The following is a 27144-nucleotide window of genomic DNA, read 5'->3' as shown; positions in this document are numbered from 1 at the left end:
TCACTTCATTGCCTTCAGACTGAAGCATTGACTTCAGAATCTTGCAATATATTTTCATTTAAACCTCTCTTAATCTGTAATTTACATCAGCTGTGGTACCTGTTTGTGATCTATGGTTTGCACAACTACAAGACGTGATATTTTCATGTTATTATTTTTTTGTACCTAAGTAGAAATGTTGATATCAATTTAAGTTGTTAATTCTATATAATATTAATATAGCAGCATGGCGACTAAAGTACTAGCTCTAAAAAATTTAGTTCGTAGTCCGTTTAAAGCTCTACTTAAGCAGCCAATTTCGTTTAATAATAATAACCTTAAATGTATCAGCACATCTCCGCTTTTATGTGTAAATTTTTTCAATAAATGTAAGTTATTTCAACACCACAAGTAAATATAAGGTATTTTTCGGACACCACTACACACTAGAATATGTTTTAGTACCTGCTGAAAAGCTATGGAAGTCAGTAACGTCTGTAAGTAATGCAGGAGCCAAGAAAGGACGTGGTAAAGGGGCTGGACGAATTCGAATTAGGGACTTGAACCGAGGGCAAATGATTGGTGTAGGAAAGGTAAACATGTTATGGCCTGGACTTTCTGCACCTGTAATACGTGGGAGGGAGCTACTTAAACAGCAAAGATTACCTGATGATCCAGAGAGGTAATAATGGTTTTAATAGCATTCTTGAAATGTAATTTTAATTACAATTATATCTATATATATTTTATAGAATGGAAAAGCTTATCAAATTAAGAGATTCTATGACAAAGTTCAGACGATTAAAATTGAGTCCAATAGAAAGAGGTTGGTCTGGTGTGAGGATGCCAGGACGCAGCCTTGGGCCCCCTGATCCAGTTGCTGGTGGTGTGTAACTTAATTTCCTATGACAACAAGTAGTTTTATACTATAAGTCAAAATAATTTCTCTACATAAACAAATTCAAGTATAGAATTAATAGTGGTAAAACTAGAATCTTGATGCAACTGCATACTATTTTCTTTTCAGAGGAATTTACAGGATTTGAAACTAAAGTTCTTCAATTGAGGTCATTACTTATTATGAAAGGAACCCTTGGACGAACAAGAAATTATCAAGCTATGGTAAAGTATTATATTGAATTGAATACTACTATTGTACTACCACCAGTGTTGTTTAATATTTTTTGTATTTTAGGTAGTAACGGGTAATGGTCAAGGCTTAGCAGGATTTGGCTTAGGCAGGGCAAAGGAAGCAACAGCTGCTTTAAGAAAAGCTAAAAACAGGGCGGGGAAGAAATTGATGCACTTTGATATTTATAATAATCATACAGGTATATTGACAATTTTTATCAAGTTCATGTGTTATAAAATGTATTGGCTATAATATGTATCAAAACGATACCTCCTAAGTATACTGAGTCAACTAACAAATTTAGGTATTTGGTTTTTTTTATATAAACGTACATAATTAACCATGATCTTCACGTTAGTGTTAATTTTTTTTTAAAAAGAACTATAGTTACCGAGATAATTTCACGTATACTAAATCAATTTCAACATCTGTTAAAATCGTACATTGTATACTGATCCAAATAACGTTGTATCAGTGTTCGCGGGGCGTGAGAAGGGACGCATTGATACAAGTTCATTTTGGCTCAGTATACGATGAATGACAGCCAGGGCGCATGCAACTTAAGTTAATATGCTCCTTTCATAAGTTTCTTCCAAGCAGTCAAGGAGATAATATTGAGACTACAAAAATATCGGTTTGCAAAAGGGTTTCTTGGGAAGTCTTCTAAAGCGACTACCGTGAGACAGTATCGAGATATATCAGTTAATACAAATATCAATATAGGTTTTCATAAACCCAAAAAAGGTGTTTGTGAACAATGTCACATTTATATAAACAACAAACAAGTTACCCAGACAGATAAATAAAAGCATGAAGAGCATTTAAAAGAAAAAGAAAAAGCTAGAAAACAAAAGATACAGCAGCATTTGATCATCAAAAGTGTCTTAATGTACCTCACGGGAACGTTAGTACTTTTTATTATAAACGGAAACTTATCTTCTCACGATATTCAGTCTGGGATCTCGACAAGGTTATTGTTTTTCATGGCATCAACAGAAAGCAAAGAGATGTGCAAATGACATTTCTATATGTGTTTTTAAGTTTATAGAAGACACGGTGGGTGAAGGTGTCAATGATTACCGGTTTCGGTCAGACAACCGTGGAAGCCAATATAGAAATAGGATTGTTTTCTTAATGTATCTGTTAGCTAGTTCGAAGTTCTGTATACATATACATTTGCCATCGCTTTCTAATAGTGGGTCACACTCAAAATGAAGGCGACAGTATACATGCTTTAATTGAAAGACAGACAAAAGATAAAATTGTTTTATAAGCCTTATCAATGGTATACAGCTTTTAGATTTGCCATATCCGACGAAAAACCATACAAAGTTATTGAAGTGTCTCAGGATTTAATAAAAGACTTAAAATTAAACAACTGGACAACTACTAATGATGGATCTAAAATGCCTTGAAACAAAGTCACGAAAGTAGTTGTTAAAGCAGAAAATCCATTTAGGACATTTTATAAAACGAGTTACAAAGATGATGCTTACAAGTAGATAGATTGTGTAAAAAAACCTAAAGCTACACCAAATCGAAGAGAGTTGAATTTTAACATAGATAATATTTCTTTAGCTTATCAGACCCATTCCTATTTACCAAAATAAGTACAAACAATTCATGGATCTTTGTAAGACACTGGTGATTTCTAAGGAGTATCATTTGTTTTTTTAACAATTTGAATTCAAAAAACTCTAATGGAGCAGATGACAGTGATTCAGACTGATTTTTTATACGTTAAATCTTTAAAATTTTCATTTATTTTGATAAACCATAAGGTTTAAAGCTATCCTTTGAGCGTCCTAAACTTTTTATATATTTTTGTTATACATTTATATTATTTTTAATAATATTGTTTAACGAAAGTTACTATTTTTATTGATGTTTGTTACTTTTTATGAAACTTTAATGATACTACATTGATAATTTGTTTTAGTTGCATTGTTAAACTTGTAGCATTTAGTAAGGCTAAATAATATTGACAAAAAGGTTAAAAATTAAATAGTTATAACTAAAAATACATTATAATTCTTAAAAATGCGTTGTTTTTGTTAATGAGTCTATTTCTTCCTAGCTTTTATTAATTTCGTAAGGTATTAGAAATAAAATCAGTAATTAAAAAGCCTCGATTAATTATATTAGTCCAGTATACGTTGAGGTTTAAAATTCTAACATAGCTAATTACTTTCCTAGTATAATGAGTCAAGTGATGTAATTTCAATATTTTATTATTAAGTGAGACAAAAAACCCCGAAACTAACCAAAAGTAAGATGATAATAATTAAATGATAATCATATTCCATAATATGTTGGTGTAAACTATAGATTTTGATGTACAACGTACATGAATATAACTGGTAGTTAAACCATTTTACTATTGAGTCCCGCCCGTGTATACTAAGTCATGTACATAAAATAGCATTTAAGAACAAAAATCAGCAAACTCATGTTATACCAAAGGAAGAGCTTTCAATCTTTATTATAAAAACATTAAATTTATTCTGAATTAGTTTGATTTCACAAAAATATAAACGATTTGCCTTAAAATGGCTCTCCTGTAAAATTACTAAAATGTCAGTTGACTCATTATACTTAGGAGGTATCGAAAATTATAAATGCTTTTTATTTCAGTTTACCATGATTTCTATACTGCATTCGGGAAAACTAAAATCTTTGTCCAAAAGCAGAATGAAGGTTATGGTTTAATGGTACATAGAGCTATCAGAGAGATATGCCAAGCGATTGGTATCAAGGATCTTAGAGCTAAAGTGGAAGGATCAAATAATTTACAGCACCTTGTAAAGGCTTTCTTTATTGGTCTTTTACAACAGGTATTAAATACTTTGTGTTTTCAATATTACAATAAATAATAAAGTGGTAAACAAGTAGGACAGGCTTCTGTACTTGTACATACGTACATATTGTTGGTGATGTTGCCATAGGTGTATGGGTAAGATGCAATGAGATTTAGCATAACTTTGACTATAATATATTAAAATCCCATATGTTTTGCCTCATTTCAATGAACCTTCTTGACTAGGACTCAGGACTTTTCAGTTGATGTTTGTAAACAGTCAATACATATTATTAAGAGCTATTCAATGATACATTTAATTTACAGCGATCACATCAACAATTGGCAGAAGAAAAGAAATTACATCTAGTCGAGTTTAGGGAGGAGAACGAGTTCTACCCAATGGTTGTCGCTAGTCCCTCAAAAGTTAGGACAAAAGAGGAAATACCAAAAGACGAAACCCTGGACTTCATACAATATGTTATGAATGACAAAGTTATATTAAAGAAGAAGAAATTTCCACCTTTCTTCCAAACAATGCCACATTATGAACTGTACCTCAAGAAATTTGAAAGGTTCAGAAATCATGAGAAAATTCGCCTCAACCTTAAAGTTGAGTATGGAGAGATAAAAAGCTTTTTAAGTGACAAATACCCAGAAGAAAAAGTTGAAAAGGATGATTAATAGTTCAGTAATTTTATTGTAGATATAGAATATATTATTTGATAAGTTAAATTAATTGATGGTCCTCTGCTATTTTATTTATTAATCCCTGTAAAAAAGTAATAATATTGTTGTACTAGCTTAACTACAGGTAGGCCTTTTCGATGTGTTGTTAAACACGCCTTATTTCGGTAGTAGGGTAATGATGATAGGCTATAAGCAGAACGGAAATCCTCGGAACAGTGAGGTCCTTTTGTGAAGTGGCCAGGAGACTTCTGTGCTTCTGGAAGAAGCTAGGCTTGTACGAACCAAGGCTGTACATTTTGCTCACTTAGGTTTCCTTAGTTTTATAAGCGTGATGTTTCTCTATATACGTGCCAAGGCTCATACATCATGCTCAGCTATAAACGTGAATATTTCCAATGTATGTACGTGCTGTGGTTATATACTTGAATCACTTATAAGCAGGACGATTTCCTAAATCGTCGAAGTCACGACCCGGGAGTATAGCCGTCCGCAGGCACTCTCTTCATCAGCATTTAACTAAGTCATGGGAGTTACACTCCGAGAGCATAGCCAGACGCAGGCACTCTCTTCAATTGTTTTATTATAATTTTATTATATCGCTCATAGTCTATTGTTATACGGAAGTGGTGAATATAAGATAATCTACAAATCTTCTATTATTTGTACCACCTGATGACCCAGGAACGTACAAGGCTGGCTATATTATCCAGGGCTTTACGCAAAACGCACCAAATTTTGAGTCTAGTTGCGGAAAATGAGTCCACCTACCTAACCTAAACTAATCTAGGCTTTAAGCACATTCATCTTAATAGATCGAACGAACTCATGATAATATGATATGATCATGCTTGCTTAGGAAAATTTCCAGCGTGCTGATATTGGCAGCTTGTTACCGCCAGATTCTATTAGATCTCTTACGCCCGAACAAAGTAATTTATTAATTCACAATCTCAGATTGAAAACAATCCGAGATCAGACCGTGACAGTCGATCGATCTCTTATTTGCCTACCAAATACCAAACCCTACGAAGACAATCCATTTTCGATGAGAGATAGAACGCAATCTTATCAATATAAAAGATATAAAGTAAATAAAACTAATATTGATAAAATAAATCAGTGGCGCTACAACCTCTAGGTCTTGGCCTCAGATTTCTGAATCTGTTTCATGATCATTTTTAAATCTAACAGGCAAGTAGGTGATCAGCCAGTGCAGTCATCCAGTGCCCGACACACGTCATCGACTTTTTGGGTCTAATACATGTCGGTTTCCTCACGATGTTTTCCTTCACCGTTCGAGTAAATCTTAAATGCGCACCTAGAAAGTCAACCTCAAGTATGAGAGTCGCACGCTGAAGCCACTAGGCCAACACTGCTCTAATATTAATATTAGATAATATGAAAATTATAGAAAATCTTAATAAAAATGTTAAAAACATATCAAATAGCTTTTTAATTATTTTGAAAACTGGTGTAGAGGTTAAAATCTTAAGATCGACAGATGGCTATTACAATGCGTCGATTGGTTATTGGTACACTTTTATCAATTATGGATTAAGATGTCTATCTCAGATGGTCAAAAATGGATTGAGATGGGTTTGGGCGTTAAACATCAAAACCTCTATTTTGTTGGTGTAGCTTACGTACCATCTGTTGGAAAGCAAGCCTCAATCAAAACTAGCTTTACGACAAGCAGGTAACAGAGCTGAGCTAAGCTCGCCAAACAGCCCGTGCTGAGATGTAAAGGCCCTTAAGGCCAACAGCGAGATTCCATTAAAAAAAAAGGCAACAGATTGACAGAGACAGAAAAAGAAGGCGACAGAAAGGTTGCTAAGAAACCCAACCAATTTCGTGTGGTTGCAACACATGTGCAAGGACACTGAAAATAATGTGTTGTGCATTCCGCGATATCATTATGCCGAGGTTATAGGCTTACACAAATAATTTATTTTCACTTTTATAGAATTTAAAATCCGCAATAGAAATACCGGACCAATTATAGCCGCTTTGATTTAGCGGTTAAGTGGGTTGGTAGAAAACAATTTCTTAAGTACTTACAAAAATGTTTTTTTTGTTCAGAAATGCTATATATCGAGGTAGGAGGCGAGGCGACGCACACAGTGTTAAGAACTCAGGAATAGTAAATATATATACATATACTTATGTCGACGTAGGAGGTTCGGGTTCACTGTTTCGCAGCCCGCGTACTCACTCTAGAAAGCACTACTCAAACACGTCAAAATTGTGTATCAATATTAATCAGCAATACTGGAGCAAGTTTAAACGCCCGTTACAGGCTCTATAGAATAATTTGAGAAAAAGGTATTCTGACAAATGTTCCTACAAAACGGTTGTCGTTATTTTTTTCATACATTCGATGATTTTTTGTGACCAATAACAAGTTGATGACTATCTTTTTTTTATAGACTTAGGGCGGGTTCCGCTCTTAGTCAAACCTCACGTCAAAACTTCACCCATCCCGAAGGCCTTTGACATATTTTCTGGAAACCTGGCTATTATGTATATGTATTTCCACAGTAAATAAAAAACTTGTTTTTCCCTTTTTTATTTATTTGAATAGAAATCATACAATATCATAACATGTAATTATAAAATAAATTGGAACATAAAAATCGATCTTCTATATTTAAAATTAAACTGTTTATTCTAGTTTCTAAATATCACATTTAGGTAAAATTCCGATTGCCAATATAGGTAACCATATTCGAAAAAAAATCTAATCAATTTCAAAATATATTCATTATTTACAAACTACATAAATTATATACTAAATGCTCTAAAATGCTAGAGAAATGTTTAAGCACCTTGTATATTTACAAACAATTTAAAATTGAGCCCTCTACTCAAAGGGCACGACCTTAAAAATACAAAAGTATATATATGAAAAAGTGATCTTTTAAATTGAAAATATATTGAGTATCATAGTATATATACCAAACAATAGTGACCATTCTGATGTAGCTGTTCTGTCAAACTAGTGATTTTCAGATGTTTGACATGCATGACATGTTTGACAAGACAAAAGTTTGTCTTGTACACACAGAATCGACAATATTGATACAGAGTTTGCAAACTATTTAAAGATTCAGGGCCGTATTTAGAACGTGAATCAAATTAGTCTTAAGAGCTGTCAATTTTTTTTAAAGAAAATCAAATTAAATTTGACAGCGTTCTAATAATATTTGACATTGTTCAAGACGAGTTTGTGACATGAGATACGAATGAGAATATGAACCTCAGACAAATTAAGTGCGACTTCCTTTAACTTCTTTTTATATAGAATATTTCAATATATTATATCAATTAAATATTTGTCATATCCAGTTCAGTCTAGATGATCGAGATGTTGATAAGAGAGTAAAAAAAGTAGTTGCTAACACCCTGCTGGTACTATTTGGTGCAAATTCAAAACAATTGTTACACAATTTGTTTAGTAGATAAAAAATCACTATATAAAATTAGGCTGAGTTATACAATTTTTGTTTCCTTCACCGTTTGGAATCTGGAGATCAATCAGTTTTAATCTGTTGCATCTGGAATAAAATATTTTGCGTTTATTTACTCATGATTTTTTTTATTATATGAAGGTTGCAATTCTATCAGTCCCAGTTTGGGGATTTCTTTGTCTCTTTCATTGCTTATGAACTAAAACGTTCTGGTAATCCAGGATCTTAGATCAGGATCGATCTTCTTGCTTGTTCTTCTCAGAACAAGACCTAGGTAGTCTTGCGAACGGATGGCGTAGTTTTGCTCTTTCGCGAATTTTGTAAACGTTTTTGACATTCATAAGCATGCCTTAAGTCGCATCTAAACTGAATAAATAAATTTTGATTGATTGATTGATTTGACACCATTCACCTAACTTGAGATCAGAGATGGAAACAGAGCAGTAATGGGATACAATGGGGTCGGGAGCAAGACTGCTCAGCATAATTTATAACTTATAAATTATTATAGGTTATAAATGCTGAGCAAATATTCAGGATGTCAGATACAGAATAGTTAATAAAGTAGTGTCGTGGGCAGAGACATATTAACGTTACTTGATGTAATAATTTCTATGTAACTAACAATTTTATAATTAAAGTATTGTTGCAGAGTAAAAATACTTTCCGTTTTATCATAGGACAGGTTTAAGATTGTGGATGTATAAAGTTTTGAATCATCTGCTATAGTTTATAATAATTATTTTTGAAAATAAATGTTACCATCATGGTCCGTCCTTCGCCATTTATCAGCGTGGTCCCTGCACAGCTCCGGGGCCAAGGCGGCTCTGACCCCACCCAGAAGGTCCGCTGCACCAGCGGCCGCGAGGGCCAAAGGCGCGACAGCCGCTCCCGGCAACTGGCGCAACACGCCCGTACCACGCCCACGCCGGGCCGCCATTGTTATGTTTGCTGCCGTCTCCGCGAAACCCTGAAATTAATTTGTGAATATAAACATATGTAATAAATTTTGACGTAATAACGTCTTATAAATCGATGACCGCGTCCTGCACGCACAAGAAAATATGTCACATTCCATTTGAGTCGAGCGTGCAAGCGAGAGCGCGGAACGTGCAATAGAGAGGCACGATCGTCCTAAGCGTTTGGCTTGTGACGTAGTTGTCTCTCTTTCCCTCCTACGGCCGATGCGTCCGAGTAAAAGAGAGAAGCGGCAACGCGCAACCTATACGTGAACTATTTTGTTAACTGTCAATAAAGGGATCTAAAAAGGTTATGTGAATTTTATTGTTTATTACAACAAAAATAACAGCAAAAAAGTAAATAATTCTTGAAATTCAAGAATTTGATTAGCGGTATAATTTCGTATATTTGTTCTTGATTATTAAAAACAAATTAAATTAACGAGTATAGGTATGTTAATTTATCGAAAAAAAAATCCATCAACTCCTTTACAAAATAATTGAATTTAATTATTAAAAGTATACAATTGTCTGTTACATTGATTTTATTACTTTATCACATAAATTATCATCTATAAAGCGACTTTACAGAAAACAAAGTCATTTTGTAGGAAGACAACAAAAAAATTAAGTTTAACTATTTATTAGATATATTAAAACAAATGTTAGACCACTTTTGGTATTTTGTGGACTAAAAAATTACAAAGACTGAAGCGAAGATAATCTTAATCTAATATAATATATATTGTATACTCACATCTCTGACGGTATGATATGCGCTCGTTACGCCCTCCCTTATATCAGTGGGCTGTCTTGAGGGGTCACGTCTGCGGCGTCTTTCACGCCGCTCATAGCCCATTGTCAGCGCAGGCGCTGGTGTCAACATGTCAAACGCTGTTTCTGCCGTAGCCTGTGAATAAATAACTAATCAGTTGCAGCTATTATGGTGTAATATGCAATTGACGTATAATATCTAATCAATATAATTTTTAAATACCAAGAACCACTAATATTATTTTTATTACAAAGAGAATCTTATTCTTGTTTAGAATCAGAAATTCTTAATTTTCTTCAAGACCTAAAATCCTTCCTATAAGACTCACAATTAGACGTTAAAATAATTTTATAATTATTTTTTTTAGTCATAGAGTAGAACATAGAGTAAGAACAAAAATGCATTTCTATCTACTCTATGTTCTATGGCTAAAAATAAACTCCTTGGAAATACAAGCTTCGTGGAACACCATAACTTTAATATATTATATAATACTTTAATGTATATTATTTTTTAAATAAATTCCAAATACATATAAATTCCAATTATATTTTAATTTAATTTTTAATAAATTCCAAATATCGATAGTACCTGAATGAGATGCAATATCCTTGCAGTAATGTCTAACGCGGCGACAGCAGTGCGAGCGGTGAAAGAGGCCGCTCCACGTCTTATGCCGTGAACCAAGCGACCGTCTCTGCGCCATTGCTCCACTGGCAGCCACACCAGGTCACGTATACCCGTTACTATAAATACAAAGTATAATAGGCTATTTGACAGTATCAAAGATAAAGTGTTATTGAGATTTATCCGAGTCAAATATTTTTGACACCCGTTTTAAAGTAAAAAAAATATTAAGAGAAATTAAACAGGTTTCAATTTTCCATCTTGCTTTTTTATTTGACATATTGACATGTATATGTTAAAAATTACTAACTCTTTACTACGATTTTTTATTCTGTAATTCTGATGTTACATATCTGTTGCTACTAAAAAAGGACTCCACCGGAAAAGGGAAAAAAGGACCCATTTCAGGGCAATAAATAAAATGTTACGTATATTTTTACCTACCAAAAGATAAATCTAAATATGTACTTTCTCAAGTAACCTCATACAAAATAACAAATATTTCAATATCACGAACAAATATTGAATAAACTTTGATTACTTTGTTGTATTATTTAGCTGCCATCACTGACTACTAATTCCAGGTTTAGTAAACTTTATAAAAAAATGTTATCTTTATAAATATATAAACTACTATATATATAAAGAATAAACTACTGAGGAGTACCACACTTTATAAAATGGATACATTCACAAATACAATGTATGTATCGAGACTCAGATATTCAGACTCGTATTGAAATTGAAAAATGTGCCCGGCCAAAAAGTTTTGTAATCTCTGACATGTCAAAAAATGATAGCTGTCAGATTTCTACCGATTTAAAAATCAGAGTATAACCGTTAATGTTACTTACTTATTTGTAACAGGGAATGCATTGGCCCAATCCCGCTTAGAAGTCCGGGGAGCTGATGCCGCTTGATATCTGACAGCCATTCATGCAAAGCCCACTGGACTAGCTTTTCCAGGCCCAAGAGTCCTAGTCTGAAAGGTTTTTTAGTATGAAACTAAAGCAGACGATTTCTTTTCATATTATTACTGTATTGTGAATTTAAAAAAATATTTATTCATTTAGGTAACTCAATGTACACTTATGAACGCCAGGAAGAGAAATATACATAAAATGCTATATGATTTTAAATTGACTTATCAAAGGTGTAGAACTGTAGAAGAACTGGCAATAAAGTATAAACTCTCCTCCACTCTTTTTAATCGACACATATAACAAACAAATCTGACAAGTTTTTTTGTTTTACACAATGTTTGGAAGAAGCTGCAACCATTACACCATGAAATGGTGGCAGATGGGGGAAAAAAATTAACAAAAACTTTAAAGTATTAACCGCCGCCCATGTGCACTTGCAACGCCGTAAAGCTTACAGTTTAATAAAGTTATTCATCGATTTATGAGGTAAAAGTAAAATTGTTCGGAATTTTTAATAATATAACCCCTTACTTATAGTCCAGTCTTTTAAGCGTGAGTTCGGAACAGTTGAGTTGTCCCAGCCCCATTAATAGTCCGGCCACTGGCCCCGCAGATAGGTCGACTCTCTTTCCCACGTAATCCAGACGTATCGGCACTTCCGGAGAAAATACGACACGCCTGTAGAAATGCGAAAACTTTAAAATAGTGACTTAAACTAGATGTATTATATTATTATTTAGAATGGTCATAGAAAAATCATAGGGTAAACAAATACATAACTGGATTATCGCAATAATTACTAAAATTGCCATAAAAAACGAATTGGAGTTTCTAAATTGAGATGATTCTATGTACTGTGGAACCTTTCTTAATATTTTAGTCTAAAATTAAAAAAAATACATACAATGCAGTACAAAAATACACATTTCATAGTAAGTACTCTGTTACTTACTCATAACTGCAAACACATTCCAAACTGACATTTTTCAAATATTCATAAATCACAAAATGTTTTTTAATATTATTACTAGTGGTATTTTAGTCGAATTATCAATCTACATCTCGATACGATTGCTCGAAAATCAATGATATATTCACAATAAGTATGAAAATTTCCAAACGTACCACGCTACAAAATAATAAAAGAATCTGGTAACACAAAAAAATATTTATAAATGGTCATAGGTAATCTACCTATGAGAAATCTCTCAGCGAGTTAGGCGGGGATGAAGAACTCATCCCAAAGATCGCATGTCCGACTGTGCGTGGACTTTCTATTACGTGCGCTTCTTTCACGATCTACGTACATGCATACGCATGTACGTAGATCGTGAATCGGCATGCCTTAGACCCAAACTTGACGACCTGTGTCAGGCAGGCTGATCACCTAATTGTCTTTTACGACAGAAACAGAAGTCCTAGAAGGTAGCCACTGTAAAGGATACTACCTAAAGTAAATAGGTGAGTCATCGACTGGTTCTGCATCGGGCGGTTTCACAGTTATCTTCTCCTGGTTAACCGCCAGTCTTTGGAAGTCTTCCTCTAGTTGGATCAAGTTTTCGGATACGAGACGCTCAGCTTCATACGTCTCCATCAGTGGTTCATCATCACGTATTACTGGAAATGAAATTATATTGAAAATACAATTTTATTTACATTGTATGATTGATCGCGGTAATATACTACTGGGTCGAATTGAAAAAATCTTTTTTGGACAGTTATGAAATGAATAAAACATTATTTTTGGACCCATTGAGGGGCACGACTAGTTTCAATAGGTATAATGATGATCTGACCAGATTTTGCCTGGTATATAATATAATAATCTTCCTGGTATAAAATATAATAATGCACTCTGAACTCTTTTAATCAGAAACAATACTAGATATGAACAAAATCAAATACAATTCAAGCTGTTTGGAACAATTCTAAAAACTTTACAAAAATATATTCCATATATATATATATATATATAATATATTTATACTGTATATGTACACAAACATGGGAAGATCTTTTGACCATACTTAATTTATCTCTTAAAATAAATGCTTTTATGCTCCCATAAATGCATACCAGTCTCATTAAGCGAAAGGCAGTCCGCGTCACCCAAAGAAGTAGGTGTAGGAGGGGGATCCCTCAAGTGGCTCCCGACACTCATGACAGGAGGCCTGTGAGTGGGAGTAGTTTGACGAGACCCGCTTGAGTCGGTTGAGAGTCCGCCTACACTCTTCGTATCGTCATCTAGAATACAAAATATCCCTTTACTAAATTAATATTAAATTATTTGCAATGAAAGGTTTGTGTAATTCAATATAAACAGAGATTATAGACATATTTTGCTTGTTTCCTACTAACACAAAATAATATAATACAATATATATTTTATGCTGTAAAGTAATATATGAATTATATTTAAAACAATAAGTTAAACTGGCAAACGACGTTTTGCCATGTTATTGGTATTGGTATATATATTGTTACGAAGACGGGTCAACTGCAATGTTTTTAGATTTTTCCACTACTTAGAGAACTTTTCAGCAGGCTGAAATATGATTTATGACCGTTTCAGGAGAGGGTCAATCACATATTAGAAAATCGAAATTTACATAATGTTGCCGTAGTTTTCAGGAGGCTGAAACATTTTTTCAGTCGGTTTCAGAACACGTATAGATGAATGGTACACTTTTCAGCAGACCCGTTTTCAGGCGTTTTCAGGCCTGGTTATAACCCTTTGATGAAGGAATATTCTAGAACGAATTTTCTAGGTGTGGGACAAGCACTGTTTGATACGCGAAAGAGAGAAAAGATAAGAACCTTCTCGAAGCTAGACCGAGAACTCTAGAACGTCGTACGACAAGCACGTAGCAATGTGCGAAAGAGATAGCAAGTACGCGCGTTCTAGAATTAGGCGATCGCTACTCAGTAGCGCTCCCGCCTAGAAAGTTCTCGTAAACATCGGAAACATCGTTCGAGATTCTTCCCAGGGATATATAAGCGAGCCAAAACGCGATCACTCAGTTCAGTTTTGAATGCGATTCCAAGCGATAAACAGCGAAGAGAAAAAGTGCGAACAAGTGCGATACCAGTGATAAAGTACTGAGTGATTTAAGTGATTAGTGACAGTGTTTCCTTGTGTGTGTTATTAGTGCTTTTCTGTGCGTAATTTCCAGATATTAGTGTACACGAATTCCTCATAGATTTTATTGAAATAAACCCTTGAATAATTCGACGGCGTTTTCTATCCGATCCCCTAGCTCGTAACATTTTGGTGTCAGAAGTGGGATAGAAAAATGCCAATTACTCCAAGGGAGAATCCAGAGGAGTTTGTAGCAGAGTCTCCAGCTGCGGAGGGAGTGCAGACAAGGGCACAAGCAGCACGTGACGCCGCCCGGAGACAGAGTTTTGATGCGAACCGCGGAATGGGCGAAAGCAGCGACGCCAACATCCTCCTTGCTCTGCGCCAAATGATGGAAGAACAGGCAAGACGACAAGAGGAACAGGCACGACAAATGATGGATGAACAGGCACAGGCACGCCGATTGATAGAGGAACAGGCCCGTCGCCAGGAAGAACAGGCACGCCGTCAGGAGGAACAGGCCCGGCATCAGGAGGAACAAGTTCGACAAATGGTGGAAGAACAGGCACGACGTCAAGAGGAACAGACACGCCAAATGGTGGAAGAACAGGCTCAGACACGTCGTATGATGGAGGAACAGGCTCGTCATATAGGAGAAAAATTAGGAGATCTTAAACAAGAAGTTGATAAAAAAATTGAAAATTTGGAATCTGACGTGGATAGCAAGCTATCGAAACAGGACAAACGGATTCTCGGATTGGAACATGAAATGCAGTGCTTGAAGACCACGGGTGTCGTAACGTCTGTAGCACCATCTGGAAATCTAAAAGTGCCTCCCTTTGATGGTAAATCTTCTTGGGGCGCGTACAAGGTACAGTTTGAGACTGTAGTAGAGTCAAACGGGTGGAATGACGATCAAGCTGTCACCGCCCTTATTATGGGACTGCGAGATGAAGCCCTCACCATACTAGATACCAAGACAGGTAAAGTGACGTTGAAGCAACTGCTGGATGCCCTGGAATCACGGTACGGAGATGCACACTTGGAGCACGTCTATAGGGCTCAATTAAAGGATAGGATACAGCAATCAAATGAAAGCTTGCAAAAATGGGGAGTAGAAATAGAGACGCTGGTTAGGAAAGCCTACGCATCCTCACCAGACGTTGCAGACAAGATGCTGGTTCAAGCTTTCGTCGACGGTATTCGTGACCGTGAAATTCGAATGGCTGTGAACCTAGGACATCATAAGGACCTCAAGAATGCTCTTGCCCATGCGTTGGAAGTGGAAACATTTTGCAAGGATTCTCGACCTAACCGTATTAGGGTTGTCACGGAAAGACGTACTTCCCAACGTGGACCCACTTGTTACCTCTGTGGAGAAGTAGGGCATATGAGGTTTTCATGCCCTAAGAGAAATCTCCAAAGTGAACTGAAGACAAGACGTGGGGAGCCCGAAGAAGTGGATGTGACTGCCGCTGAACAGCGGCAGGGAAACGAATAGAAGCCAGGACCACGGGGCGGGTGCTGGCCGGATCTGTAAGGAAGGCCCCAAAAGTTATGATCTCTCAAACTCAGGATGGGAATACCATTGTCATCGACGGAGAAGTTAACGGAACTAGGTGTGAGTTAACCCTTGATACTGGAGCTTCCCGGACAGTTATCAGATACCAACTTCTGAAATCATTTTACAAAAGTCTTTCTGGTGGAAATGTACAGCTCCTTACAGCTACTGGCCAGCACATAACCGTTCGAGGAGAAGGTATCGCTACCTTCAAGATTGGTGGGAGATCATACAGACACAAGGTGGTAATTGCTGACATTGTGGATGACTGTATTATCGGCTTAGACTTCATGAAGCATTACAACTGTAAGATTGATCTGAAGAACGGCACATTCAAGTGTAGAGATGAGGTAGTTTCTCTAAAGGGCAACACGTTGAAAAGTGGGTACGACGTCTATAGAGCTATCACTGCAGATGATACAGTCAGTAAACAACGCGAGATAGTTCAAGCAGTATTGGAGGACTGTAAGGAAACTTTGACGAAAGAAGAAATTGCGAAAGCAAAGAAACTATTGAATACATTTTCAAACATGTTTGCTACACACGATGGAGATTTAGGAAGAACAGGGGTAGTCAAACATCAAATTGAGACTGGAAGTGAATCACCAATACGTTTGCGACCGCGACGAGTACCTGTCGCATATGAAAAGAATATAGACAAGATGATTGCGGAAATGTCAAACCATAATGTCATTGAATCATCTTCTAGCCCTTGGTGTTCTCCAGTAGTTTTAGTCAAGAAAAAGGATAACAGTTTAAGGTTCTGCGTCGACTACCGTCGTCTTAATGATATCACGAAGAAGGACAGTTATCCCTTACCTAGAATAGATGACACCTTGGATACTTTAAGTGGGGCCAAATGGTTTACAACTTTAGACTTGAAAAGTGGCTACTGGCAAGTGGAGATAGACCCAAGTCATAAAGAGAAGACAGCGTTCTCAACTGGAAAAGGACTATGGCAATTTAAAGTTATGCCGTTTGGGCTTTGCAATGCACCTGCCACTTTCGAAAGACTAATGGAGAAAGTACTGTCAGGGCTGATAGGAGAAGCCTGCTTAGTGTACTTGGATGATGTAGTCATCGTTGGGAAAGACTTCGATGATCACATACGGAATCTTCAACGGGTGCTCACCAGACTGCAGGGAGCCAACCTGAAACTTAGTGCTAAGAAATGTTTATTTTTCAAAAGAGAAGTCAGCTACTTGGGTCACATTATATCGCAGGATGGTGTTCGAACAGACCCCAATAAGATAGTTGCGGTAAAGGAGTGGCCAGTACCTAAAGATAAAACTGAAGTCCGCGCTTTCTTAGGCTTATGTTCTTACTACCGACGATTCGTGAAAAATTTCGCGGATATTGCAAAACCACTTCACAGACTCACCGAAGAAAAGAGGCGATTCACATGGGACAAAGAGTGCGAAGATGCGTTCAATGAGCTCAAGAACCACCTATGTGAGACTCCGATACTAGGCTACCCGGATCCAGATGGCGAATTTGTGGTAGATACAGATGCCAGTGGAATTGGCATTGGAGGTGTACTATCACAAGTAAAAGGTGAGCACGAGCAAGTAATAGCCTACTTCAGCAAGTCGTTGTCGAAACCAGAACGGAACTACTGTGTCACTCGGAGGGAACTACTGGCTGTTGTGAAGACGCTGCAGCACTTCAGCAAATACTTGTTAGGTCGGAAGTTCCGTCTTAGAACAGATCATGCTGCATTAAAATGGCTACTTCAGTTCAAGAATCCGGAAGGACAAGTGGCTCGATGGATCGAACAACTGCAAGAGTATGACTTTGCTACCGAACATCGCAAGGGCAGAGCCCACGGGAACGCAGATGCATTGTCTCGAAGGCCATGTGAGGACGATTGCAAACATTGTACAAGACACGAAGGTAGAGAGGTTGCCCATATAAGGATACTAAGGACAGACACCATTAGTCCAGATTGGTGTGGGAAATTAATTCAGGAAGAGCAACAACAAGATTCTGACATTAAACCAATTCTGGACTGGATGCAATCTTCAACTATCAAGCCGCGATGGAATGACGTTGCGTCTACTAGCACCACGACCAAGAGTTACTGGGCTCAATGGGATAGCTTAGTTCTTCACAATGGAGTATTATGTCGCAAATGGGAAAATACTCGAGGGGATGCATCTCATCTGCAGTTAGTTGTGCCAAGATCCAAGGTTCGCATCATATTGGAAATGTATCATGATGGCTCATCAGGCGGGCACTTAGGAGTGAAAAGGACTCTTCTGAAAATTAAAGAGAGATTTTATTGGATACATTGCCGCGAAGATGTAGAAGACTGGATTCGGAAATGTAAAGCTTGTGCAGCTGTTAAAGGCCCACAGACGAGAACTAGAGCGAGTATGAAGCAATACAATGTCGGAGCACCATGGGAGAGGATAGCAGTTGACATAGCCGGACCATTTCCATTAACAGAAAAAGGAAATAAGTACATCATGGTTGTTATGGATTATTTTACAAAGTGGCCCGAAGTATTCGCTATTCCTAATCAAGAGGCAGCTACAGTAGCTGAGATACTTGTAAATGACGTATTCTCTAGATTTGGAGTACCCTTGGAGATGCACAGTGATCAGGGTAGAAATTTTGAGTCTCAACTGTTTCAAGAAGTATGCCGGTTAATGGGAATTCATAAGACGCGGACTACTCCATATCACCCACAGTCAGATGGAATGGTGGAACGTTTTAATCAAACCTTGGAAAGGCATTTGGCAAAATTGGTGGACAGCCAACAAAAGGACTGGGACAAGTATATTCCGTTATTTTTAATGTCATACCGGTCTGCGGTTCATGAAACAACGAACGTTACACCTGCTTTAGCCATGTTTGGGAGACAACTTAGATTACCAGCGGATATTGTAACTGGACGACCACCTGACACCCCGGAGACGGTTACAGAATATGCGGCGGATCTGCGTAATAGACTGTATGAAATCCATGAACACGTACGAGCATCACAGAGCAAAATAAGTGAGACTACGAAGATAAGGTATGACAGGAAGACGAATCACATAGAATTTAAAGAAGGCTCGCAGGTATGGCTCCATAACCCGACAAAACGCAAAGGAAAATCACCAAAGCTTCAAGCCGACTGGGACGGTCCATACACGATAGTCACGAAGATTAATGACGTTACTTACCGGATAAAGAAAATGAGTGGTTTAAGGAGCAAACCGAAAGTCGTTCACATAAATCGATTGGCGCCCTATAAAGGAAGTAATGATGCTCGGGACGAGCATGTCTAAGGAGAGGGTAGTGTTACGAAGACGGGTCAACTGCAATGTTTTTAGATTTTTCCACTACTTAGAGAACTTTTCAGCAGGCTGAAATATGATTTATGACCGTTTCAGGAGAGGGTCAATCACATATTAGAAAATCGAAATTTACATAATGTTGCCGTAGTTTTCAGGAGGCTGAAACATTTTTTCAGTCGGTTTCAGAACACGTATAGATGAATGGTACACTTTTCAGCAGACCCGTTTTCAGGCGTTTTCAGGCCTGGTTATAACCCTTTGATGAAGGAATATTCTAGAACGAATTTTCTAGGTGTGGGACAAGCACTGTTTGATACGCGAAAGAGAGAAAAGATAAGAACCTTCTCGAAGCTAGACCGAGAACTCTAGAACGTCGTACGACAAGCACGTAGCAATGTGCGAAAGAGATAGCAAGTACGCGCGTTCTAGAATTAGGCGATCGCTACTCAGTAGCGCTCCCGCCTAGAAAGTTCTCGTAAACATCGGAAACATCGTTCGAGATTCTTCCCAGGGATATATAAGCGAGCCAAAACGCGATCACTCAGTTCAGTTTTGAATGCGATTCCAAGCGATAAACAGCGAAGAGAAAAAGTGCGAACAAGTGCGATACCAGTGATAAAGTACTGAGTGATTTAAGTGATTAGTGACAGTGTTTCCTTGTGTGTGTTATTAGTGCTTTTCTGTGCGTAATTTCCAGATATTAGTGTACACGAATTCCTCATAGATTTTATTGAAATAAACCCTTGAATAATTCGACGGCGTTTTCTATCCGATCCCCTAGCTCGTAACAATATCATTTACGATTATTGTCGTCATATCTCGACATAGATAGGTATAGTGTGTCGCGGACTTTTTTGTAGATATTTATAAGATCTACAATTACTTAGAACATTTTACGGTTCTATCTTTAATAGTTTAGGCAGGGTACGCAAAATAAGTAACTTTTTTGGTTGATTTTTTTACACCTTGTGTCCGAAAAACCCTAATATCTTACGGAACCCTATTTTTGTTCAAAATTAAATATAGCCTATATTACTCGTGGATAATGTAGCTTTCGAATGGTGAAAGAATTTTTAAAATCGGTCCAGCAAGTTTATGAGCCTATTCATTACAAACAAATAAACAAAGTTTTCCTCTTTATAATATTAGTGTAGATATAAAAATAAGCAATATATAAATTCTCACCATTTCCTTCATCCGTACCCAGTTTAGAGAAAAAACCAACAAGAAATGCAAGCGTATCTTGATCCAAGTTAAACCTCAACGGTAGTAAGGACACCTTCAGGCAACACTCTTGCGCAGGCAGCGCTGTGTCCCCGCGTAAATGCACTGCCTTTACTATAAGCTGTGCACAAAAATGTAAAATCTTATTTTACTTATACGTCATCCGATGGCACAAAATTCAAAAATCAATTATTCATGTAGGTAACATAATGTTATTATGAACATCTAAAATAGTATATTTCATTACAAGTGCGGAAAGCCTGTCATTGCAACGAGTTCCGACGAATGTCTACCCGAGCCGAGGCGCAGCCGAAGGTGAGGGTTGACAGTCGGAACAAGTTGCAATGACGGTACCGCACGTGTACTGAACGACTATTTTTAATACAGTTGCGAAAAAATAAAGCAATTTAATTAAACTATTTGCTTTTTTCTATTCTCTCTACGGAATAAATTCGTTGCACGTAGATATGTAGCGACTTATATGTTCCCGGTAAATTGTTGTCCGAAGCATTTTATGCAATTATACTGCGTTCGGGTGGTATACATTCAAATAAAATATCGTCGAAATTACTCATTTGTAATCACATGTACATCAAGTGCAACAAATAACTCAACTCGAAAGAACATTTTTGGAAAATGGCGCCAACCGCAAAGAATATGAGCAAAGTTTGTTTTTTCTTTTCTTCACCCATTCTGGGTAGGCAAAGGGAACTTGGCCCATACAGCCAATTCTTCAGTAGACTATTTTTATTGAAAGAAAACCAGATCTAACTCATTGAGTCCAATCATTAAATCTGATATTTAAACAAATAGCTATAGCTTCTTTTTAAAATATTTGCATGAATCATAAAAACTTCTGTGATTTTTTTTAGTAAAAACTTCATGGTTAGTTTTTTCTTTTTAATATTTTTTTTATTGATATGAAATATAATAAACCTAACCTAACTTATAGAATCTAATTATTAGTAAACTTTTTAAAAATACGTATTTGCATAATATATTATAAAATTCTTTTTAATATTTTTTTAATTGATATGAAATGAAAAGAAACCTAATCGACCTTATTGAATCCAATTATTATAATATTTAGAAATCATATATCATAAAAACTTCTATGAATCTTTTTAATAAAACCTTCGTGGTTGGTTTTTTCTTTTTAATACACATTGTTTTGACAGTTGGCAAAGAAAACGCACGAGTGCGGGAATGGCAAAGAAAAAAGCACAAGTGTGTAATAGCCCACTTTCCGAACGCTATACCTCCCTGCAATATGCCACTTTTTGAGCAACTGTATTAAAAAAGAAATTAAATGCTTCTAATTTTACATTTACTGCCAGTTCTCAAATCAAGGGCGTAGAACGGAAGACAAAAACTGGCAATAAACTCTCCGCCACTCTTCATATACGAAGTACAAAACGTCAATGGCGCTCGAAACGATTATGACATTTGACAGATGGTGCCAAATGTCAGTACAGAAAAATTAAAAAAAAAATGTAATTTGGACTACCACTTTGTACCAAAAATATAGAACGTTTCTATCTTGTTGTCGCTTGTACGTTATTTTTAATACGTATCGCTATATGACAGTCATACAGTTTAGTTCCAAACACGGTCACGAAGCGCTGATTCTAATAGTTTTGTATTGACAATATGTTTATTACCTATTAGAAAACACAGTGTCCTTATATAGGGTATAAACTCTATATAAGGACACTGAACAACTGGGACAGTGGCATTTTTGGCGTTACAGAGAGTTGGCGTTAAATGGAGATAGAATAAATCGGAATAAAAAAAGAAAAAGTTTATTTCAGACTAGTCATCAACACTACGATTTTCTTTTACTAGCCATATTCACAGTCTGAAAGTTGGTGAGCAACTAAGAATATGATAACGTATAGATAATCCATGTCTCCTACTTATAGTCAATGTCAACAAGTCTTCACGTGCAAGCAATCCCAATTTGTAAACATAAGAACGACTTTCTTAGAATGTTCGTATGCATGAAGCCAAAAGTCAAGTTTTTTCCGGGCTAGGATAATAAAGCGACAAAATAACGTGCACTTCTGTGCAGTTTTTACTTACTTTAGCAACTTAAAAAGTCTTTATTACTCAATTATTTTCGTTATTGAGAAGGGATGTAAGGTTATGTAGAGGGTAGTATTGTATGGAAGACAAGCTAAACCAACCAAACCCGCTTTCGACGCTTTAGGGAGTTCAGCCAACCCAACAGATGTTACATAGAATTTCTAGTGTATATAAAACAATATAAATAGACAAACAAACCATATGAGCATTTTTCCTCTCCGGTTCATCTTTCAGCTTGTATTGGCTGAGGAGTTTGTTGATGTCACTACCGACAAGTCGGTCTAGGACTTCAATTTTGCTGATGGCTAAGGTCTGGCGCGAGGCCTGGGTACCTCCTGTAGGGTACACTTCATGTTGGAATTTCACCTGGAATATTTAATTTTAATGCGTATTTAAGATTTTATTGGTTTTAGAAAATGGAATTAGAAAAAGATTATTTCAGACTAGTGTTAGTTATGTACATAGAAAATAATATTATTTGAATGCTATTGCAGAGCGTACTAAAAAAATTGTAAGCTAAGTTGCGCTCCACAGTACATTTAAAATATTATGTTAATGAATTAATAACAAATTTACTTACCTTAGCAAGACACAATTTAACACAAGTGTGGTGGTCTCTGTGCTTCCCGCCACGTGCACGTATGTCATGTTTAACTGGTGGCGCAGGCGCACGAACGCGTTCGCTGCCCGCGGACCAACTGACTCCGCCCGATCTGTACGCTGCTGCTAGAGCACGCCCCTTTTCGTACGGCTCGTAGTCTTTATTGCGTCTAAAGATTTAATCAATTAAAGTTACTATTTTTTTTTAATTTTTATGTTTATTATGTTAAGGGCCTGTTTCACAATGTATGGATAAAGTGCCAAATAGCTATGCAACACATGAATTATTCGAAAGATAAAAGTTCCAAATAAGATACTTCGAATTTCATGACGTATAGCGCTATCTGACAGTCGTGAAACGCAAAAATACTATTTATCATACCAATAAGTAACAAATAGCTTATTTGAAACTTATCCGGACATTGTGAAACAGGCCCTAAGTATTCAAAATGTAGCTTAACAATTTAAGGGTGATTTCTGTGTCGGCGTATATGGAGAATATAGCCTTCTATATATCATTTGTATATTTTAAAAAAATAGGCTTACAACTAATGTACTTATTTCCTTAATTTTATTTTGAGTACACAATAACATGATTAGTGAAATGATATTAATTAAAATAAAATAAATTATTAAAAATATAGTTACTTAGTATTGGTTGGAGAACTCTTTCTTGGATCTACATCGATGCTGACAGATTTCTTCGGAATGTCACTCGTGGAACGGAAATCATTGCCGCCAAACATATTCCACGTTATACTCATTTCGCATAATGTATACCTAGAGAAAGCACAGCGTCATTTGAAAGAATTGTATCAAATAATAAACAAATATTTGCAATAAAATAAAACTGCGACTATAATTAAAGATCTACGCTAACCTATCTCTTAAGTTGGATCAAACTGCTCACGGTGTGGCAATTTAATTTAAAATCGGTTAAGTAGTTTAGTCCATCGCGGACAAACATCGTGACAGGAGATTAATATACATAAAGATAAACTAGATGTGGATAAATAAAGTCTTATTATTATTAACCGTTTACACCACGATCTTTACTCCCAAAAGACGAGAATTTATTAATAATTTTAACAAAAGATAGAATTTTTAAGCTTTACCTTAGAACAGGAAGCGGGAAACTCTTCGGCGCCTTAAGTACATCTGACCTAGCAGCTGGTACAGTGAAATGGTTATCGACCATATGAACTGGTCCCGCTCCAATCCAATTCACCACAGGCTCGTCCATTTCATTGTCTTGCGCGTATGACGTTTCAACAATACAGTATTCGTCATCTGTGTTACTTCCGTCACCACCAGATTTTAACTGTGGGAATTTAAAATGTCATTTCTATTTTTTTTAAAGGAAATCTAATATTCGTTATAAATTATTATGAAAACGCAATTAATTAATATAAATGCCATAAAAGTTAAATCATTAGTAAGAAAATCGGAAACATGATATAAATTTGTTAAATATTGAGAATCTAAACGTTAATTTATAATAATATCTGTCTGCAGAATATAGTATAATGATATTCTATATTTGACTCGAATATTTTGTAATAATTAATTTTATTTTTTAATTTTGTTATTACATTCGTAACTATTATTACATAATCCACTTCAATCACATTAGACCACTAGTCTTAATATATATATTTCTTGAGTGCGTGTGTATGTGACTGAACTCCTCCTAAACGACTGGACCGATTTAGACGAAATTTTTTGTGTGTGTTCAAGGGGATCTGGGAATGGTTTAGATTCACAATTTTGTCCGCTGGACAATGTTTTTTTAATTAATTTTCAATTTATTAGTTGTTGTTGATTTTGGAATGTTTTACATTGGATCCGACAGACGGCGCTACCATCGCAGTGTCAAATTTTAAATAATATTCTAATTTTAATTTTAGTCTGTCCCGAAATTTAAAAAAAGTTTTGTTATCATTGTGTTATATCGTGTGTGACCATGTGCTGGATCGTTAGATATTGTCATAACATTTGAATAATAATTTTCATCAAAATGGCTTATTAAAAATTGAAATTTTGAAATTAAAGACGTGTAGACAGGACAACGTCTGTCGGATCCGCTAGTATTTTATAATTATTTAAATTTTTGTTATCTTTTTTAGAAATGCAATAATTGTATATTTTGTAAAACTTATGTACACTGTAATTGTCATATATTGTAGAACATTATTCAAAAAAATACCTTCTTCCGTTTACATTTCCTGGGTGAAGCTTTAGGTGTTGTAGGATCACCCAGGTCTTTAGCCACTTGAGCGTTGGGTTTGGCTTCCTGTGCTTGCTCTATAATATCTATGCTTTTACATTCCTCTTCTGGATTATGTTCTGTATCAATTTCCGGATCTTTTGGTTTGACATTTGACTCATCGGGGAAGAAAAATATTTCTACGCCTTCTTTTTCAGTGGAACTGACAAGTTCATCTTCTTCAACTACGAAACAGTATTTTATTGATATTACGACTTATAAAATTCCTACTGAAGATAAAAAAATATTACATAATACTAAATAATTCGAATGTAATACAAAATTTTTTTACGACAATATTTTTCTGGAATGAAAATTTGGATTTCTTTACGAAGTCCCGTTAAGATAAAGGAAAAGTAGAATTAAATGTATCCTATATTTATAAATGCATAAAACTTCTAATATTAGTGATTTTCAATAATTTCTTTTAGCTATAAAATGTTTCTAATGCACAATAGAGATAAAGCAGTGTTGGCCTAGTGGCTTCAGCGTGCGACTCTCATACCTGAGGTCGTAGGTTCGATCCCCGGCTGTGCACCAATGGTTTTTTTTCTATATGGGCATTTCATATTTGTTCGACCGGTGAAGGAAAACATCGTGAGGAACCCGACATGTCATAGACCCAAAAAGAGGCTGATCACCTACTTGCCTATTAGATTTAAAAATGATCATGAAACAAATTCAGAAGTCTGAGGCCAAGACCTAAAGAGGTTGTAGCGCCACCGATTAATTTATTTTATTTAATAGAGATTAATACACATTTTAGATATTGAAAGCAAAACACTTACTTGTGTTGTTTGGACTCTCTTTTAACGCCTCAGCCATGAGATCGTTAACCTGTTGTATTTCACTTGGCGAGAGTTCTCTGATTTCTTCTGGTCTGTCTTCTAGTCCTGAAAGTTTTGTGTTTACTGTACTTAAAAGGCGATTTAAATATTAAAATGTTACTTTTATCGAATCATTTATTCCAATTAGACCACCTAAAATGGCAGTTTTGAAATAAAATATAAAGATGATTCTAGTTGCCCCTTCCAAAAGTTTCGTGAAGGATGAGCTAACTCTTTTAAAATAGAATTTACAATATTTGTATACATTAGTTTAATACCAATTATATGTGAAGACAATGTACTCCTAGAATAAAACTACTAAACAGGACTATTGTATTGTTATTATTCTTTAATAAGATTCGCAATATACATAATGTTGCAGTGTTTTTTAAAAGTTTATTGTTAATATTATCATGTAAATAAAGAAATACAATTTATTTTAGTTTTTGACTTTTACTAAACTTGACAACTTCACAGCCAATATTTTCGTTAGCGGTGTGGCATATATTTAAACATTAAGAACATGTTTATTGATCTAGAATATTCTAGAACTGATTCAATAATCAGACCACGACAGACACACAAATCAATTTTAATTTATTTTAATTTATATCCGTTTGCACTCAGATTTATTACAATATTATCACCATTTTGCATTAATAATGCTAATTAAACTTACCAACAAGGGGTTCTAACGGTTGATCGGAACATATGCTGGTATGTCTTGAATGTTCGATCGGAGGAAGAGCGTCACCATCAGAGGCCACATACGTCAGGAGACGGCAGAGAGCTGATGCGGAATCCCAGCAGGTGTACAGGCTCACCATATTATTGGATGCCGTTAGGTCCACTTGGGGTTGGTCGTTAGC

At 35.8% G+C, this 27144-nt stretch overlaps 2 protein-coding genes across 2 annotated transcripts in view; one reads left to right on the top strand and one right to left on the bottom strand.

Annotated features, from left to right (window-relative positions):
• The first annotated feature begins 126 nt into the window (after positions 1-126).
• On the top strand, positions 127-4656 carry LOC110997522 (28S ribosomal protein S5, mitochondrial). Its single transcript, XM_022265719.2, has 7 exons — positions 127-368; positions 442-661; positions 732-865; positions 1007-1101; positions 1175-1310; positions 3746-3945; positions 4236-4656. The coding sequence occupies exons 1-7, from the start codon at positions 227-229 to the stop codon at positions 4590-4592; spliced, it is 1284 nt and encodes a 427-aa protein (XP_022121411.2). The 5' UTR covers positions 127-226; the 3' UTR covers positions 4593-4656.
• Positions 4657-7182: 2526 nt separating this feature from the next.
• The window catches only part of LOC110997534 (autophagy-related protein 2 homolog A), a 33675-nt gene continuing 13713 nt past the window's right edge, over positions 7183-27144 (bottom strand). The window contains exons 23-38 of the mRNA XM_022265733.2: positions 26955-27144; positions 26237-26341; positions 25389-25633; positions 24298-24503; positions 23831-23962; positions 23163-23352; positions 22781-22948; positions 20459-20618; positions 13426-13593; positions 12798-12966; positions 11881-12027; positions 11281-11408; positions 10391-10545; positions 9782-9934; positions 8828-9035; positions 7183-8152 (exon numbers count right to left, since the gene is read on the bottom strand). Coding sequence (XP_022121425.2) covers positions 8139-8152; positions 8828-9035; positions 9782-9934; positions 10391-10545; positions 11281-11408; positions 11881-12027; positions 12798-12966; positions 13426-13593; positions 20459-20618; positions 22781-22948; positions 23163-23352; positions 23831-23962; positions 24298-24503; positions 25389-25633; positions 26237-26341; positions 26955-27144 — 2538 coding nt within the window. The 3' untranslated portion in view covers positions 7183-8138. The remainder of the gene's footprint in view (positions 8153-8827; positions 9036-9781; positions 9935-10390; positions 10546-11280; positions 11409-11880; positions 12028-12797; positions 12967-13425; positions 13594-20458; positions 20619-22780; positions 22949-23162; positions 23353-23830; positions 23963-24297; positions 24504-25388; positions 25634-26236; positions 26342-26954) is intronic.

Source organism: Pieris rapae, chromosome 11 (genome assembly GCF_905147795.1).
Source record: "Pieris rapae chromosome 11, ilPieRapa1.1, whole genome shotgun sequence".
Taxonomy (NCBI): domain Eukaryota; kingdom Metazoa; phylum Arthropoda; class Insecta; order Lepidoptera; family Pieridae; genus Pieris; species Pieris rapae.
Note: the sequence above shows the minus strand (reverse complement) of the source record. Positions and strands in the feature narration are given on the sequence as shown.

What these genes read in the sequence shown, in the direction of transcription:
- LOC110997522 (XM_022265719.2), top strand. Translation starts at nt 227, where the DNA reads ATGGCGACTAAAGTACTAGCTCTAAAAAATTTAGTTCGTAGTCCGTTT. An exon ending in TGTAAATTTTTTCAATAAAT is followed by an intron (nt 369 to 441) that starts GTAAGTTATTTC and finishes AATATGTTTTAG; the next exon opens with TACCTGCTGAAAAGCTATGG. An exon ending in TTATTGGTCTTTTACAACAG is followed by an intron (nt 3,946 to 4,235) that starts GTATTAAATACT and finishes TTTAATTTACAG; the next exon opens with CGATCACATCAACAATTGGC.